Here is an 18437-nt window from a genome sequence, read left to right on the forward strand (position 1 = left end):
AACTGACTCTCGGCGATGGCGGCGGTTTGGTTGTGGTCTCCCACCACAATGTTAAAAATGCATAATGCGCCCACCACTGTGGCGGGCGCATCCTAATATGCAGTGCGGGACCCCCGCTCAGTTAGCGGGCGGTCCCGTTTTCCGCAAGGCTGGCGGGTGGGCAAAGTCCACCTGCCATCCTAATGAGCCCCATAGTGTTCTTGTCATGGAGGCCTTTTGGAGTATGTTAGGTGTTGCTCCTGTAATACTCGTTTAGGTACTCATACATACCTTTGTGACTATGTCCCAAAAGAGCTAACATGAGAACAAAATAAGAATATAGAGGAATATTCTTATACTGTTAGTACAAACAGAAAGGACTTGTTCTTTACTATAGAGAGTTGGGCTTTTCGGGCAGATTCATAAAGGATGATACGAGTATGTGGAAGAGTACTGCAGGAATACTACTTTACTACTCCTAAGAGGCCCCATACATTTTAATAGCCTCTGGTACAACCAACACAGAGCAAACAGATTTCAGAGCAGTGCATTTCACCTTGAAGTGGACTTAAATAGGGACTTTTTGGTATTTTTCATGCCAAGGCCCTCACTCTAGGAGTGCGGTATTTAAGATTCAGATACAAACGCAAATCTTTCTGGCAAACACCACAAAATTCTGAGTTTTTCAATTTGGTAGAAAAAAAGCATATGCTTTTATTGCGTTACCCCCAGCCCCCACCACCTCCACCCCCATTCCAAGCTTCAGAGTGTTATCAGTATTTACCGGGTATGGTATTTCCACACAACAACAAAAAGGGAATTCTCATGGTATGGCCCAAAATGTTAGGGCAGACCGTTTGAGTGCTTAAGATCCCACGGTGAATAATGAGAATTTTAATTTGCATTCTAGTCTCAGTGTGGCACAGAACACGCCTCATTAAAAACATTAATATTTATTTATTTTTAAAGTTTTATTCCTCAAATCATGCAAGAGTCGTGCAATAATTGTGGTGCTCTTTTCACTGGCTAGAAATTCTCTCCACAGCAAATGATGTCAAGAAAGTTACTGCTCTGATTATTTACTGCTAATCTTCATTACTCCGAGTCATAGCCTTCCTCATCCCAGTCCTAACTCAATGAGCTGTCTGTCTCCCTGGTACAGATTCCACCTGGGGCATTCCATTGCCCCTCCCAACATGGCAGCCACTAAACGTCCTGTTGTGTGCCCCATAAATGAGGAACCCCAACATGTTTACTCCCTTATTGTAACAAGCTGTCTTTCGCAATAGCAATTTACACCATTCCTTCCTAAGGAAAGGAAAACTAGGACTGTGACGAGGAAGACTATGACTCAGAAGAATTGAAATTACGATTCACCTTCCTCGTCCATTTGCCTCATCCCGGTCCACGCGTAATAAACTCATACCCAAGTTTATTCACATTTTTTTAAAATGTTTTTAATAATTTATTTTATTGGTTTTCATATTACAATCAACAATGAGACTCAAAAGTGCACGTATACATGATGCTTTCGTAATACACACAATGCGTAAAATTAAAAGTTGACATTGTATAATCCGCATGTACCAAAGCATTTAGACAACACACCCTTCAGTGCAACAAGTCACTCCCACCGTGATTCCACACCACTAAAGTTTATTCAAAATTTCTATTAAGAGCCGCGATACACCATAAATGGCAACACTAAAAGTAACAAAAAAAACAGACTTATTATTGGACTACTGGCAATACTGCTGGTCCAAATTAAGAAGACGTCTCCCCCATACTTCACCTATAATTTGCAATAAAGGTATGAGGTGGCTGCCAAACAAATGTCTTTGAGGGAAATCCCTTTAAATGCACATCAGAAAGAAGCCTTGCCCATAGTGGACCGACCTTGAAACATTAAATGCAAAGGAATCCCTGACTTCTGGTATGCCAAAGAAATGATCATTCTAATCCACCTCCTTAAGGACCATGACCCTTGTTAGCTAGGCCAAAGGGGACAAATAAAAAATCCACTAACCTGAAAGAGGTATTTCTTTAAAGCTATACAGAAAGGCTCTTTGTAGGTCTAACAAGTGCCAAAAAACGTCCTGTTCAGTAGTAGAGGATGGGAAAAAAACAGGAATGACTAAATTCTCGGAAAGAGGAAAAGATGAAGGAATCTTGGTCAAAATAGAAGGACATGGTCTTACCAGCACCATATCCCGGGTCTGGTATTTTAGTGGACTAATGAGTCCACTATACGGGCGTGTGTTTGACCAAATAGTCACAGGTTCAAATCCAGGCGGGTCCAATCAGCCTTTAAATCCTTCTGAGGTCGATAAAATGAGTACCATTGAGTTGGGTAACAATAAACATCTTTTATTCAGCGCCAATATACCTTTAGTGGGGAACGTGCATTTTACAAATACACCTTATGTTATTCTCAAAGTCCTTTAAAGTGCTCTGTTTCCTTGAATTTGGAATAGAGATAGCAACATCTGAGGAAAAGCCCAAGTACTCTAACCTCTGCCTCTCAATATTCAGACCTTCAGAGAAAGGTGTTGAAGTGTCTTCTCTGGCCACTGAGGAAATTTCATAGGGAAATTAACCGCCTTAAGATCCACAGAGACTAAGCTGCCAGATGAAGAAGCATTGGGAACCAGTGATGCAGCAGCAATACGGTGCCACTAAGAGAAACCCGTGTCCTCCGGGATCTTGCATAGAATCTTGCTGAGCAGTGCAAAGGGGGGGAAGCATAAAGTAGCCCCTTGGGCCACTGAAAACTCATCACATCCACCCTCCAAGCTTCTTGGCATGGTAGGAAAGAACAGAGGCTGGGAATGAGGGCATTCTGGAGAGAAGTGAAGAGGTCTAACCATGGAACTACAAAACTCTTCAAAATTTCCTTAAATATATGCGGGCAGAGGATCATGGATGCCGATGAAGGGAATGTGCAACTCACCTTGCCGGCATGCCCATCACCTTCCCCAGAAGAGAACTCAGTGTCAGTGACAGAAGGTTCTCTTCTGCCGAAATCCTAAACTGTTCTTCTAGTTGAAGTAAGCAAGGGACTTTGAAGATCCCTAGATGATTGATGTAAGACCTTGTGAGTTGATTGTGTGTTCGTATGTGAACCACAGAGAATTAGGTAATAGTTCCCTAGGACAAGGAATCTTAGCAATGTCTTTGGCATTGAGGATTCTCTGGAGTATGCAAATAGGCACCTGAGAGGTCTAGAGATGCCAGAAACATGCCTGGCATTACCAGAGGTAAAATATTCTTTAGATTCTCCGCCTTGAGATACTGACAGTCTTTAGAATAGGTTGAAACCTTCCTGAAGACTTATGTTTCAAAAACATAGCAACCTTCACCCTTCTCTTCTTCTGGCACTGTTTTTATGGCCGCTTTGCCTACTAAATCATAACTTTAACAAAATATTTGTTCTGCAGAAGATCCTTAAAACCTGTTTACAGTTGGGATTAAACACAGATAAAACATTTTTATTATTTGTACATTTTAAAAAATGTCATACCATTGTAGGGTGTCCTGTATAATTGTATTTCTTTTTCTTTTACCCGAATGTTGGACCATTAATTTGCCATGTATTCTTTTGGAAAATGTGTGCATATGTTTACTCACAGTAATGAAGTCCATTGCTCTCAAATGTGATGCCCCCACCCACTCGTCCTTTTTAATTGTCCGTGTATTGGAAATGTGGGAGAAGTAGAAGAAAGTTGAGAGGGGGCAAGATTAAGAAGTGCCATGAAAGGAAAACAAAGAGCAGACAAGCACAGCAGAAGCCTTAAGAAAGAATGTTGGAACACACTTTTCTTTGGACCTAAGTTGTAGCGAGACTTCTGCAGGGAGCTCCGGTGCACCTTCGGAGGTCGGCGCCCTGGGCAAGGGCCCAGGTCCCAGGTAGAGGCCGGCCCTGTCTGCAACCCGAGAGGTGCAGGCGGTCCCGGAGTGGCCAGCATCCTCGTAGGTCTGCGGGTCACGCTTCCTGAGGGGCCGCTCACCAAAGGGGAGGGTGGGGTCATGTGCGCCATTTAATGATATGTTTCCACTTCATAATATCTGTGGCACTGTTGAAAATTCACAGCGAAAAGAAACTGAAGCGAGACTTCTATTATTTTGGCTTTTATTGTTCCACGCCGCTCTCAGCCTGCTGTGAAACTGATCACGTACTCTGATGCGTTAAGCGCTCTATAAATATTTATAAAGTAACACTTCTTATAACCGCTATCCCTGTTGCATAATTAAATAACATTTCTGCTCTTTTTCTATCCTCCTAATTTGTGCCGTGAAAAGAAGCCCAGCCTGACGGAAGTCTCTCCGGCTGACAGCGGCATCGGCTTAAGTCCTTTTGGGGTCTCCGACAACTCTCAGCCCCCTGAAAAAGGTAAACTGCGTTGGTCAGACCGTAGGAAAGTGTTTATTTCGTTTTGTTGCCTTCTGTATCATGTGCTGGCATGACATACACTCCTACTTTTGGGTCTGGTAGATATTGTTTTAAATAATACGTTTATGTTTTCAGAATTTATTTTAAAAAAATACTGAAACTTGCGATTCCTGTATACATCAAGCAATGGCATTACCAAGGATTTTGGAATTTGTGCAGTGAAAGGGGTTCCTCCAGCTTGAGTAAGACACACTAAACAGAAGTCGCATGAAGAACAGTAGTGCAAGCTTCCCCCACACACAGAAGAAGCACCAACAACATTCCTCCCCTACACACTGTAGAGGTGCCACATGGGAGTCTGCAGTGCAAGCTTTCATTTCACACATGAAACAGTATTAGTGCAGGCAGCAGTAACAGTGTAAACCTTCCCCCACACACACAACACACATACACGCATGGAAGACGCCGCCTATACTTCCCACAGAGTTGAAACCAGTGTCGGCTCCCTTCATCATCTCACTACGGCTGGCAGCATACAGAATCAATCAATCAATCACTCAATCAATCAATCATATCATTTGTAAAGCGCACTACTCAGCCGTGAGGGTCTCAAGGCGCTGGGGTGGGGAATGCTGCTACTGCTTGAAAAGCCTGGTCTTGAGGAGTTTTCTGAAGGTCAGCAGGTCTTGGGTCTGCTGTAGGTGGATGGGGAGGTCTTTGCAGCGAGGTGGGAGAACGATCTGCCGCCTAAGGTCGCTCTTCAGAAGCGGGGGACTGTAGCGAGGTCGGCGGAGCGGAGCTGGTGGGTGGGGGTGTGGAAGCTGAGTCGTCTGTTGAGGTACGTTGGTCCGGTGTTGTGGAGTGCCTTATGTGCGTAGGTGAGGAGCTTGAAGGTTATCCTCTTGTTGACCGGGAGCCAGTGCAGGTCTCTCAGGTCGGGTGTGATGTGGCTGCGGCGAGGGATGTCGAGGATCAGGCGTGCAGAGGCGTTCTGGATGCGTTGGAGCCGTCTCATGAGTTTTGCCGATGCTCCTGCTTTGAGGGCATTTCCATAGTCCAACCTACTGCTGACAAGGGCCTGGGTGACTGTTCTTCTCGTTTCAGTGGGTATCCACTTGTAGATCCTACGAAGCATGCGGAGGGTGTTGAAGCAGGAGGAGGAGAATGGGTTGACCTGTTTAGTCATGGAGAGGGTGGAGTCGAGGATGACCCCTAGGTTGCGTGCGTGGTCGGTGGGTGTTGAAGCAGTTCCCAATGCGGTCGGCCACCAGGAGTCGTCCCAGGCCGAAGGGTTGGATCCGAGGATGAGGACCTCTGTTTTGTCCGAGTTCAGCTTCAGTCGGCTGTTCCTCATCCATTCAGCAACGGCCTTCATTCCTTCGTGAAGGTTGGTTTTGGCGATGTGGGGGTCCTTGGTGAGGGAGAGTATCAGCTGGGTGTCATCGGTGTAGGAGAGGATGTTGACGGTTGTGCCGATGGGCGACGTGGGCGAGCGGTGCCATGTAGATGTTAAACAGAGTTGGGCTGAGGGATGAGCCCTGGGGTATGCCGCAAATGATCTCGGTGGCTTCCGAGCTGAAGGGGGGAAGGCGGACGCTCTGTGTTCTGCCGGAGAGGAAAGAGGTGGTCCAGTCCAGGGCCTTCTCTTGGATCCCAGCGTTGTGGAGGCGTGTTTGTAGTGTGTGGTGATAGACTGTGTCGAAGGCGGCTGACAGGTCCAGGAGGATGAGGCCCGCCGTTTCTCCATTGTCCAGCGATGAGGGCAGTCTTGGTGCTGTGGTTGCTGCGGAAGCTGGACTGGGAAGGGTCCAGGATGTTGTTCTCCTCGAAGTAGCGGGTCAGTTGTTCGTTGACGGTCTTCTCGATGACCTTTACTGGGAACGGGAGCAGGGAGATGGGCTGGAAGTTCTTGAGGTCCTTGGGGTCTGCCTTGGGTTTCTTGAGTAAGGCGTTGATCTCGGCATGCTTCCAGCTCTCCAGGAAGGTTGCTGTCTCGAAGGAGGTGTTGATGACTTTCCGGAGTGGGGTGCGATGGATGTGCTGGCTTTGTTGAAGATGTGGTGGGGGCATGAATCTGACGGAGATCCGGAGTGGATGGTGTTTATGATTTTGATGTTGTCATTGTCGTTGATGTTGGTCCAGTAGAGCAGGCGGTTGGTGCGGATGGTGGTCGTGGGGGCGGAGGTCTCAGTGGTTGTCGGGGCGGTCGTGGCATTGAAACTGTCGTGGATGTCTGTGATCTTGCGGTGGAAGAAGGTGGCCAGCGAGTCGCACAGGTCTTGCGAGGGTGGGACGTCCTTGGTGTTGGAGCTGTGATTGTAGAGGTCCTTCACGATGTTGAAGAGCTCTTTGCTGTTGTGCGCGTTGTTGTCTAGGCAGTCTTTGAAGGAGGCCCTTTTGGTGGATCTGATGAGGTGATGGTGTCTGCGGGTGGCATTCTTGTGGGCGGCGTGGCTGTCCGGTGTTCGTTCACGGAGCCAGATCTTCTCCAGCTTTCAGCAGGTTTGCTTGGAGGCCCGGAGGTCTTCAGTGAACCAGCTGGCTTTCTTGTTGGTAGAATTGTTGAAGTGTTTCTTGATCGGGGCGAGGGTGTTGGTGCAGTCGTTGATCCACTGTCTGAGGTTGCGGGTGGCGGTGTCGGGGTCAATATGGTCAGCGGGTGGGCTCTGGGCGAGGGTGGTGTTTAGCTGGTCTTCGGTGACTTTGCCCCAGCAGCGGTGAGGCATCTGTTGGGTGCGGTGGTGCGTGGTGGGTTTCTTGAAGGTGAAGTGGATGCAGCGGTGGTCAGTCCAGTGGAGTTCAGTGGTATGGTTGAAGGAGACGTGGGGGCTTGCGGAGAAGATGGGGTGAAGCGTGTGACCGGCGGAGTGGGTGGGTGTTGTGACGAGTTGTCTGAGTCGGAGGTTGGCTAGGTTGTCGATCAGGGTGGTGGAGTTGGTGTCGTCATTGTTCTCGAGGTGGAGGTTCAGGTCTCCAAGGAGGATGTAGTCCGTGGAGGCGAGGGCATGTGTGCTGACTAAGTCAGCGATGGAGTCGCTGAACTGTGGTCGGTGTCCGGGCGGTCTGTAGATGAGGGTTCCTCTGAGGGTGGTGTTGGGGTCTGTGGGGATCTGGAAGTGCAGGTGTTCGTCGTGCTGAGGGTGTCGTCGGTGTTGGTCGAGACTCTGAGAGTGTTCCTGTGGACGATGGTGATTCCTCCTCCCGCTCTGTTGGTGCGGTTCTTACGGGTGATCTTGTAGCCTTCCGGGACGGCTATGGCTATGTCGGGTGCCTAGGCGGGGTTCAGCCAGGTCTCCGTCAGGAAGGCGACGTCTGGGGAGGTTGAGTCGAGTAGGTCAACCAACCAATACATTCAGAACACTGTTTCCATTCCTGCAAGCCAATCACGTAATCAACACCAACTAGACCATCAACTTATCCTACCACACACTCCTGGACTACTCGTGTGCTCAGCTAGGGGACATCTGGAAAGAAAGTCTGCTCTAGAATTCCTTACCCCTGGAATGTGCCTGACTTCAAAGTTATAATCATACATTTTGGACAATACCCTTACAAGTCTGAGACTTGCTCTGCTGAGACTTTGTCAGACAACAAATATACTAACATTTTGTGATTAGTCACAAGAGTGAACTTCGTTTCTAATAAAAAGGTAGCGAAATGTCTCATAGTCCAAACACGAGCCAACATTTCTATGTCTATAGTGCTGCAGTTGCGCTCTACATTGGAAAGACATATTAAGACAAAAGCCACGGTGAACTCTTTTCCTTCCACTAACTGAGTGAGCACTGCTTGCAAACCAACCCCACTAGCATCAACAAATACAATAGATTGTGCCTCATCCTCAAAAGCATGAATAGCTAGAGCTTTGACAATGTGATCTTTCATATTCTCAAAGGGTTCAGTTTGCTCCATACCCCAAGCATTCTGTACCCCTTTGTAGATGAGCCTTCCCAGAGGTTCAGTTTCTAGTGCAAATGTTTCTATAAAGTAGTACTCACACAACCCTAGGAGCGATCGTAACTGATCCTTATCACTAGGTGAAGGGCTACTCTTAACTACTAAATCTGCTTTGGGTTGAATTCCCACTCCTTAGATGTGATGACCCAAATAATGTATTTCTTCAACAAGGAACTTTTTCTCTCCTTTCACCCAGTCCATCTATGGTGTTACAAAACGTCCAACACACTTCCTAACACCTGCACATGATCTTGCCCAGTGTCAGAGAAAATAGGAATATCATCTTGGTATGGGTATGCAATTACATTCTTAAAATCCTTAAAAAGTTTGAACATCAATTTCTGAAAGGCAGATGCTGCTAAGGCCAGCCCAAATGGCATGCACAGAAACCTAAACACATCAAAAGGAGTGCTAAAAGTCGTTAAAAAACGTGTACCTTCTGCAAGTTCCACATGATGATATGCGGCTCTCAAATCTTGAGAAGAAGAAAGTTGATCCCCCCCACTACCAACTGAGCCAACATCTCTTGAATTTTAGGCAGTGGAAAACAATCTACCAAAATGTTCTAGTTAAGAAACTTGAGGTCAACAAAGAGTCTTATGTCACCTATTTTCTTCTTTGCCACAACAATTGGAGAGATCCATTGAGAAGAGACAATCGGTTACATTAATTTATTTGAATTTGTTTTTATGTTTCTTCAGTTGACTCCTGATACTGAATGGAATACTGCAAATCTTTTGTATCACCGAATAGCATCTTCTTTCAGAATACGTTTGTGTTCATAATGCTTTACAATTCCCAGTCTGTCCTCGGACAAGATTGTATGTTCCTTCAACAATTCCTGAAGTGACTAGGATTGGATAGGAACATCAAATAGTGAAAATGGCATGCTGTACCTGGTCCCAGTACCATGCCAAAATTCACCTTGATCCCCCCAACCCGATATGTTATAACCCCTCTTGGCAACATACATTTTAGTAGAAATTAAGCTGTATGAGATTATTTCAGGAAAGTAACCTATCATGTCTATTCTGTGACCTCCAAAAGCTACAGTACGAATGTCAGGAGGCAAAAGGCAAACAGTACTATATTCTTTTAAAAATAATTAATCGGTCACAAAAGTAATTGGAGATTTGAAATCCACCATGACTTCCCCAACATTAACAACTCAGATATTTAACATTGCATCCCCACCTCTAATCGGATTCTGTAAAGTTTCCACCATTTTGATGGACAACACACCCCTGCTGTCGTCTTGCTCAGCATCATCCTTAGGTTTAGTTGAGACATTACAATCCTGTAACCAATGCTGAATGTCCTTAAGTAGTTTCGCAAAATATCAGGTTTCTTTTTTTTTTTTTTACATATTAAGCAAGTTTGCTCCACCGCCGGCCACCCTTTGAAGTTTGCCATGTGAGTATTGGATCCACATCTGAAGCACACACTTGTAACAACTGTATCTTTTTTCATGCTTAGCATCTGAACCAAACTTGGGTTTTACATCAAGTTATAGCATAAACCTTTTCCACATCAGAAATATTTTTGCATTTATTCAACTTCTTGGATGTCAGTACTAATCTTTCACTGACTCTTGTAATTTGTAAAGTTTCATTTAGGCTGGGATTCTTGCATTACAGTACATTTTCCTGGCTTCTTTTGATGTAACAGTTAACCACCATTTGATCTCTTAAATAAAAATCATTGTTACCATTATATTTGCAAGTAGATTCCAAAATGGGAAGTTCTGCCAAACAATAGTCAATGGATTCATGTTGTAATTGATGACGAGTGAAAAACTGGTATCTTTCAAGAACATCACAATCAACTGCAGATGTTTGAATCGCCATTGGTAGATTATCAAAGATGCGCTGTCCTTCTGAACCCATGCAAATATAAAGAAGAGCTCATTTCCTTATGGGTTCAACTTTGATGATGAATTGCAATTAAATAGCTGTTGAAAGTCATGAACCAATGATTCCATTTAAACTTATGAATGCCTGATTCAGCTGGAAAGACTGTGGGGCAATTAACATTCTACATGTTTATTTACACAAGTACACAGAATAAAGGAGCACCAGGTTGACAAGTTGCGCAGGAACACTTATAATGCTCACATATGTTGAAAACAAGCGCACACCCTAAAACAAAGCCAAGTTCGAGCCCATTTTAAATTCAGTCTGCTTTTTCACAAAGGACCAATCACAAATGCTGCTTCTGCTCCGTATGCTTTTACCAGCACGCATATTGTTCATCAGGAGAAAATAGAGGCAAACACTCAGTACGCGCTGCCATTCCATCGCCGTTTCTACTCTTACTGACAGTGTGAGCTGTGTCATTGTGGCTCCCTGCAACGCATAAGGCGACACAAGGAAGGAACACAAGCCTGCGTGTTCATGCAGCTTCCAATGGTTTCAGAGTTGAATGACAGCACAAATGCGAGCAAAACCACAGAGATTAATTGACTGTGAAGAAAGTGAGTAGTTTAAAAAGGCTCACCGGCAGCATATGATCCAATTCTAGTGCTGAAAGGAGCGGTGGCTGAAATATCGTCACGTTGCTGTCCAGAAGATGACCCTTCTCATCGCCAAAATATGTGATGTCCTATTCATGCACAGAAGCTAAATGTAAATTGTTGGAAGATTTTATTGAAGTCGACATACAGGACAGTGCACAAAGTCCCCTGTGACTGCTGCACCCAGCAACTAACAGGAGCCTGGAACCCTCACCGAGAACCGTCAGCCCTAAACCTTATATCATTGAAGCAACAGCAAACATAATATATACATTGGCATCTGAGCCTTTATTTTAGTTGTTCAGTAATTTTATGTAACATAGAAAAAAAAGAACGACAATAATGAAAGACTCTCTTGCCACCTAACCTTTAATAGGCAAAGAAACAAAAACAGGGACTATATTGCAGGTAAGGGACCCTTCAATAAAGATAGTAATCCATTTCTTAAAGTTGTCTAGCATTAATAAACCTACATTGCATGTGTTAGAACATTAAACCCTCAACAATTTGCCATTGCTTGTTTTGTTTTGTTGATTTGTTCAGGTCAGAGTTCAGTGTTACTGTGTTAAAATCATAGAATTTTTATGGTGTTTTCCCTAACTTTGAGAGATGGTTTTCAACAAGGGGGTAAAAAAACTTTAACGCCCACCTGTGTTTGGTGGTAAGCGGCTGTCATTCTCAGCAGATGATAGTAGTTAGACTAAAAAAAGTTACAACTCTGCAGCTTTTGTAATAAAACAGGTCCAAAAGCTCACCAATAGTATCTACAGCAGCTTTTGAAGCCAAACCAGTCCAAAAACCCAGGAGTATCAACATTTGTCAAATTGAAGACCAATGTTGCTTCTGATAAGCACTTTGGCAGTACTGCACACCTTAGGTCCTTCATGGAACTTGTGACTTTAACTCATTCATGCTACTTCCAGTCATGCTAAACGTACACATAGCAGGATTAATCTGCTGCGCTCGCACTCTTTAGCAAAGCAAGCAAGGACCCTTTACGTCAGTAAGGATCCAGTTCCTTACTTATGAATAATCCTTTTCTTGGAAGATACACTCTAGAAGTTTGACATAGAGGAATTTCACCATTAGTAAGCCAAAACATACCAGCACACAATTCCTTTATCTAAGGCTAGTGGTTACTTCAAGGCTCAAAGTTAATGTCAAAAACTATATCTGTGCTCTGAACAACTGACTTTCTACATATTAGAGGTAACCTCTGGTACCTGCTGGCTATGATCTAAAGACACCTTGCTGATGAGAGCATCCTCCTCACCCTCAGAAAACGACTTAAGAACTGCCATTCAAGCCCTTTTAGTCTTGCATCTGCATGGTGGCAAAGCCATGCCTCATGGCCTACTAAATTCAACAGTGACATGAAATAGGTTTCATCATAGGTCCATCTTCTTGCTTTCCTCTATGGTAAGGATACCTCCCATGCATCACTTAGTTCAACCATCAAAACTCTATTAAGATTCCAAATACATGAGTCTTCTGTCTTCACAAGATTGTTTAACAATTTTATTATGCAAATAGGTACAAGAACTCAGAACTGCCCTTTATGCCACACAGAATTCTGACATCACCAACAGCAATCTTGGTGCTTCTAGTAGTTTTTTTCTCATCAAACCTTCCTTTTCTCTCATCAGTTCTTCCTTTCCTCAATCTTTCTCAAGTCTTTCACCCTCCAGTCACCGCTATCCTTCTTTTTCTCTCCTCCATTCATCCAGACAGAAGATAGAATGGTGTTAGGCTTCCTGGACCAGAACAACTCAAAAGGAATGTTTCCTGCCGCAGAGTTTGTGGTTAATCTGTACACCCTTGAAAGAAGAGCATCTTTGCAGTTCAAAGGAAGCTGTTTTTGGTCCAACGCATCTCGGTGACACTTCTAAGTGTTCCATCCTAAACATCAAGGAACATGGAACATGCAACTTCAGAATTAATTAAATCACATTGCATTTCAGCTCACAACCCTTCGTCAGGAGAATGAATCTATGAACAAAAAAATAAACTTCGGTTAAATGTTAAGAAAGGATATTTTGGCACTGAGCCTACGATAACACACACCATCTACAATACACGCTGTTTTTCCTGTATTTTTTCCTACCGAACACTATAATATTGCTCGGAATTGACTTTCCCCCCACAGGAAATAGTTTTTCTTTCCTCCATATATCTTTACTGTACCTATATCTTACTTAGGTAAAACCTTAATAAAAATGTATCTTGAATTTAAAAAAAGAAAGGACATTTTGGCTTTAAAGTTCATTTACACAGTCAAGTTCTTTAAGTTAACAATTTGACACATTGTCTCCACCACCTAACTATTTTGCAAGTGACTGATAGCATCCTGCCATGTTAGAAAAGCAACACATATAAAAATATATATATTGTTGCTTTTTGCTAAACGAGAGTAGCGAGTGTATTTATCATGTCAGTGTTCGCTGTAACAAGTAAATGATATAAACAAAACACAATTATGCAAAATAACCTTGATTTTGTCGACCCTTTTGAGAAAATCTAGTTTAAAAAATATTGATCTTTAGCTTCCTTTTTTGTAACAATGTGTTAGCATTCAGATATTGGGCCATACTTATAGCCTTAAGAGGTGAAGAAATTACTTTGTTGCAAATATTTCTACAGTGCTTGTTCCACTTTGTTTGCTTGTGCATAGTACTCCCCGTTTAAAGGAGTTTGCATGGTCGTTTGATCAAATAAATGCATTGAATTATGCTGCATTTCGTGAAACTCTGTGTTGCATTGCTTAATGTAGATGATGATGATTTTTAGCTGCTTCTGTGTTTTTTTAGGCTCTAGATGTCTCCCCAGCTTCATGTAATAAAAATAATCGTACATAGAAATAACTGCATGTATGCAAAAAGATGAGGGCTTTACGTCAGGCCTTTTCATTGACTGGTCTGTTCAGTTCTCATTCACATTTTCCTTTCACCCACCACAGCTTACAGGATAAAGCAAAGGGCCAGCCTACTTCAGTAACTGGCTCTTTAGGATTGTGAGTGATGGAATTTTGCCTGATTATTTAGGTATTTTTGCCTAAAAAGAAGCGTGCTTAAGTCCCAGAATTGTAGGACCATAATTTACTGTGCCAGTACTTTTTTTCTTTCCATATATGCTTTTTTTTGTATTTACTCCTCTTTTTGAGGAGTTAAAAAATAAAAGGAAAAAAACAGTACCTTTTATTTGTGTAAATAAGAATATTTGTTTCCTATGAAGTGCATTAAATTTTAAAGGGTGTTTAATACCTGTCCTAAATACACCCGCATGCTAAATGCACTTGCACTGTTTTATCGAAATTGTATGTGACGGTTAACTATATTTTTGAATCAAAACTTGTATTAGAAGCATGTGACCACCAAGTTCAAGTAGCAGCAAGTTTTATTTTGTATTCTTTTCAATTTGTGGTATATGCATGCTTTAAAATAAAACAGCTGCTGCACTAGCTTGGAAAGGCCAGGCCTACAGCCTTTGCCACTGCTTGTTGAAATATTGCTTCCATTTCTAATTCAGCTATGTGTCTCTATGTAAAGTTTATTGAATAATAGAATGTGCATGATTTGTTTTAAATCAAGATGTAGATATGATATTTTTGATAGTTCTAAATCTGTGGAATCAAAAAAAGTGGCTCTTTAAAAAAATGGTTCATTATCACTTTAAATTAATGACCACACTTTCAGTACTATGAATTTGTTTTTTTTCGAATGAATGGAAAGGATGGATACAGACTTTTTTGACTTAGAAGTCAAAAGCTTAGTCCTTGTATAAGATTAATTTTCAAATTGAACTTAGCAGTAATAATAATAATAATAATAATTCCTTTATTTAGATATAAAACATATCTTTAAAAGATTGCACAAATCACATTGTGTACAGTTTTAAAAAATAAAAAATGATTGAAAGAGTAGATAAAATTCAGCTGGCTATGTTAAAATCCACCTAGCTCCCAGCTCTTTTCCCGCCAGCTCAACATCCAGTGTCTTTATTTGAAAATTTTTCCCAAATCACGTTATGTACAGTTTTGTGAGAAAAAAGATTTAAAGGGGAAACCCGTACAGACATAAATAGCATTAAAAAGAATTTAAAAATTAAATAAATAATAAATTAAATGAATGAAAATTTATGCTGTTTTATAAAAGGTGACCTGGTGTGACCCAAACATCTCCCATCGTATTCAATTGCAAGATCAAACCGTAGAGGGTACGTACGACAGAGTTTCGATTGGTGTTATTAGCCCCCTGGTCAGTGGGAATTCTGTTACAGAGCATTAATTAGCAGTACTCTCATTAGACATCCACATTCACTTCATCTTTTGTAACATTACTATTAATTTAAAAAACACTTTCAACACAAATTTTTGACTATATAAAAACAAATTCTTTTAAAGAAGAATGAAAATGTGAGTAGAGTAGAGTACTGTTTGTATCTGTTTCTTTGGTTAATAGCATACCTAACCATTGATCTTCCGATAAGGTTGAGATCAAAATAATGATTGTAGGATGTGCTGATTCTCAATATGAATTGTAATCTATTATGTGAAGAACAACTTGTTTAAATATTCAATTCCAACTCGTGATCAATATTTCTCTATTAAATACGTTTTCTCTTTTCAGTTTATATCCGAAAGAATACTATTCATTTCAAATGTATACCTAAAACGATTAGCATAATACCATATTCAATTGAACTCTTCAAAGTCCCAACAATCTGCAATGAAAGTAATTGTTGAATAGTATGATATTGATTAACTGTAAACCAAAAATGATGTTGGCTCCGTCAGTGGATTGTTGGGTATACCACATTCTTGAGCATCCCTATTCACTGTGTGCAATAGATGTATGTAATAAAATGATATCTAAAGTGCATAGGATAGCTTGACCTATAATTTGAACCTGTTGTAGTTTATTCACAGTATGTTTAACGTGTTGTAATTCATTAGATAAGATGTAAGGGCTGTGTTGGTTCATTAAAGTCCCTCACAGGTTAGTAGACATGAACCCCTGCCCAGAGTTCCCCAGCCGCGTAGATATGTGCCTCCTCGATTACAAACTTTTGGTCATGGGCGAACACAGATCATGCCTTTGTGCCATGACCTTTTTATTTTTTAAAAAGATCTTTATCTATTATTTCAAATAAAATGTTAAATCAGATGCACAACGGCATGTCTCTCAGATTACAGTCAGGTTAGATCGGGAGGGCTGCACTATGTGCTGTTGTCATAGTGGTGGAAGGCAACTGCCCTTACCAGAAGCTGAGTAGCACAAGCACAATGGTGTTAGTGAATAATCAAGTAATAGCCGGGCCATCTGACCTGTGTCATGGGAGTGGAGCTTCCTGGCTCACTTATAGGAAGTTCCACAGTTGTGTGATCAGCTCAAACTTGGCCTACATCAGGATGAATGTAGGGAGACAACGTATGCATGTTGGGGTGCACCGTGCTGGTATGTGTGTATGCCAGTGTGTGCTACAGTACATGTACTTGCAGTCAGCACTTGCATGTTGAAGTGCACCACCTTGGTATGAACATAAGCCAGAGTGTGCTACAGTACATGGTGACAACATGTGCATGTTTAAATGCATCAAGCTGATGCTGGTGTGTATCTGTGGCTGGGAAGTGGCACAATATGTGAATGACGTCATGTATTTTCATACATTGCTAAGAATGCATAAGTGCCTGTGAGTGGTACAGTGCATGAGGGCCTGTGGGTCCCATATTTGCAACCTGATGGCTTGTTGAAGATGCAGAGTTAGAAGAGCCCCCCAGAGAGATTTGTGGAGCTGCATTCTTGAGAGCTGGGTAGGACACACACTGGAGAAAGGAAGAGCCGGGCTCTTCACTACTCTTCAAAAGGGATCTTTGATTCCGAAAGAGGTCACTGGTCAAAGGGGCCTGGACACATCTCAGGAAGGCGATAGAATCATAAGAGCAGGCTGAGACCTCTGTAATGTTTTGATACGCATATAACTGAGGCTGGCATCCAGGTGTTATCCTCTAGTTAATCCCATGGCCTGTGTTTAGGGCTATCAGCTTTGTAGGCACTCCTGCTGTGATAGACTGCCCTCTGGAGAAAGAGGAAGACAGAGGAATTGGTACTTCAAAGTGGGCAACCCTCACAACACAAACTTCAAAGAGAGAGACTAAATCAAATTTGTGTCTAGAAAAGGATTATAAAAAGGAGAGCTTGAGACAAATTGTCAAACTGAAGACGGTCATCTGCGTAGAGAAGCTCAGCATAAGTTCTGCCTTTTGTAACCAGGAATTGGGAGCAAGGGTCTGCCAGTCTCAATGCCAGGTGGGTGGACATCTCCCAGGAGAATCAAGAACGCTCACCTGGAGCCTCAGCCACCAGCTTCTGCCTAACCAAAGACCAGAGGGCCCTGTGAGGAGTAGGGAATCACCTGGAAGGAGCATGATCAAGTGTAGATCCTGCCATGTGCATAGTATAGAACTCTTGTATGGTAGGTGAGAGCTGTGGTGAAGAATAAGGGTCACTGCCCTTGGTGCTGTGCTGAACAAGAGAAGGGCCATCGCCCTGTGCATCACGGTGATCTGAGAAGGAGGCCCACTGTTCATGCTGCACGCAAAACCTGTATGCCAGGAGGAGACCACAGTAAAGATTGAGAGCTGTCATCTTGGTGCAGTGATACATCAAGAAGAAGGCTGTGGCCCTGCCTACATCATAGCCTGAAAGGACTGCCACCAGACTCAGAGAGAGACCAACAAATGACTGGAGGCGCACCTGAGCTCCCTCAACTGCAAAATCCTGCACTTCTGTTCACTGGCGGTTCGCTGAAGCGTGCCTGAGCACTCTGTACCACCACTCATGTTGAGAGCGGATAAGACTGAAAACCAGATCACTCGGCATCAAGGAGAACTTGCTCTGACTGATGTGCTATGACGCAGGGACACTGACTTTTGCAGAGTCATAGTAAAACTTTTAAGACTTTAACTCGCTAGTGGGGGTCTAGCGGGATGTCACCTCACATAAGTGGGGAAAAACCTTGATACTTCGACCAGGAAGTAGAACGCGAGAGTTGACCTGGGTAATGCTATTGAGCCTGCCTTAGGAAGACTGTGCATAATATTTGTGGTGTGCTGTATAGTACTTTGTGATAGTAGATCAATACTCAATTTTTTTCATAAAGCAACTAACGGACTGGACAATCTGTTATTGGGATTGCTGGATGTATGTTGAACTGTGAGCCTGTGTTTCCCCCACACCTGCCTGCTCCCCAAGAAGCCTTAAGCTGCTCAACTCGCACTACCATTGAGAGTTAAGTGCTGAAGGGGTACTTGACCCAGTTGCTAAGAACCCTTACTAGGGATTTTGTTGGAAAGTGGGTTATTGGTAGGGGCAAATGTAATGTTCTGGAGTCAGACCAAATCTCTTGACTAAGCACGCCTTTTTCTGCTGGTATGATTCTGCATTCTCTCCCTTCAGGGTCAGGGGCCTATCCCTCCCAGCTACTGGAATCAACTCCCACAGGAGTTCACCCCAATACCTGGAGTGGACCCTACTCAATTTAAGGGCCCTCCCAAAAGCTGCTAGCCACCTGTCAATGTCATCCTCCTCAGTGTACTTGGGT

At 43.0% G+C, this 18437-nt stretch overlaps 1 protein-coding gene across 10 annotated transcripts in view; it reads left to right on the forward strand.

Moving 5' to 3' along the window:
* Positions 1 to 18437, forward strand: part of LOC147718541 (synaptotagmin-like protein 2) — a 684078-nt gene that overhangs the window by 463046 nt on the left and 202595 nt on the right. For 6 of the 10 annotated variants that reach the window (XM_086918473.1, XM_086918472.1, XM_086918471.1 and 3 more), the window contains one exon: positions 4279 to 4369. In XM_086918473.1, coding sequence (XP_086774599.1) covers positions 4279 to 4369 — 91 coding nt within the window. The remainder of the gene's footprint in view (positions 1 to 4278; positions 4370 to 18437) is intronic. The other 4 variants (XM_086918476.1, XM_086918478.1, XM_086918477.1 and 1 more) reach the window with 1 other exon arrangement.

The sequence above is a fragment of the Lissotriton vulgaris genome, chromosome 4_1 (assembly GCF_964263255.1).
Source record: "Lissotriton vulgaris chromosome 4_1, aLisVul1.2, whole genome shotgun sequence".
Lineage (NCBI taxonomy): Eukaryota > Metazoa > Chordata > Amphibia > Caudata > Salamandridae > Lissotriton > Lissotriton vulgaris.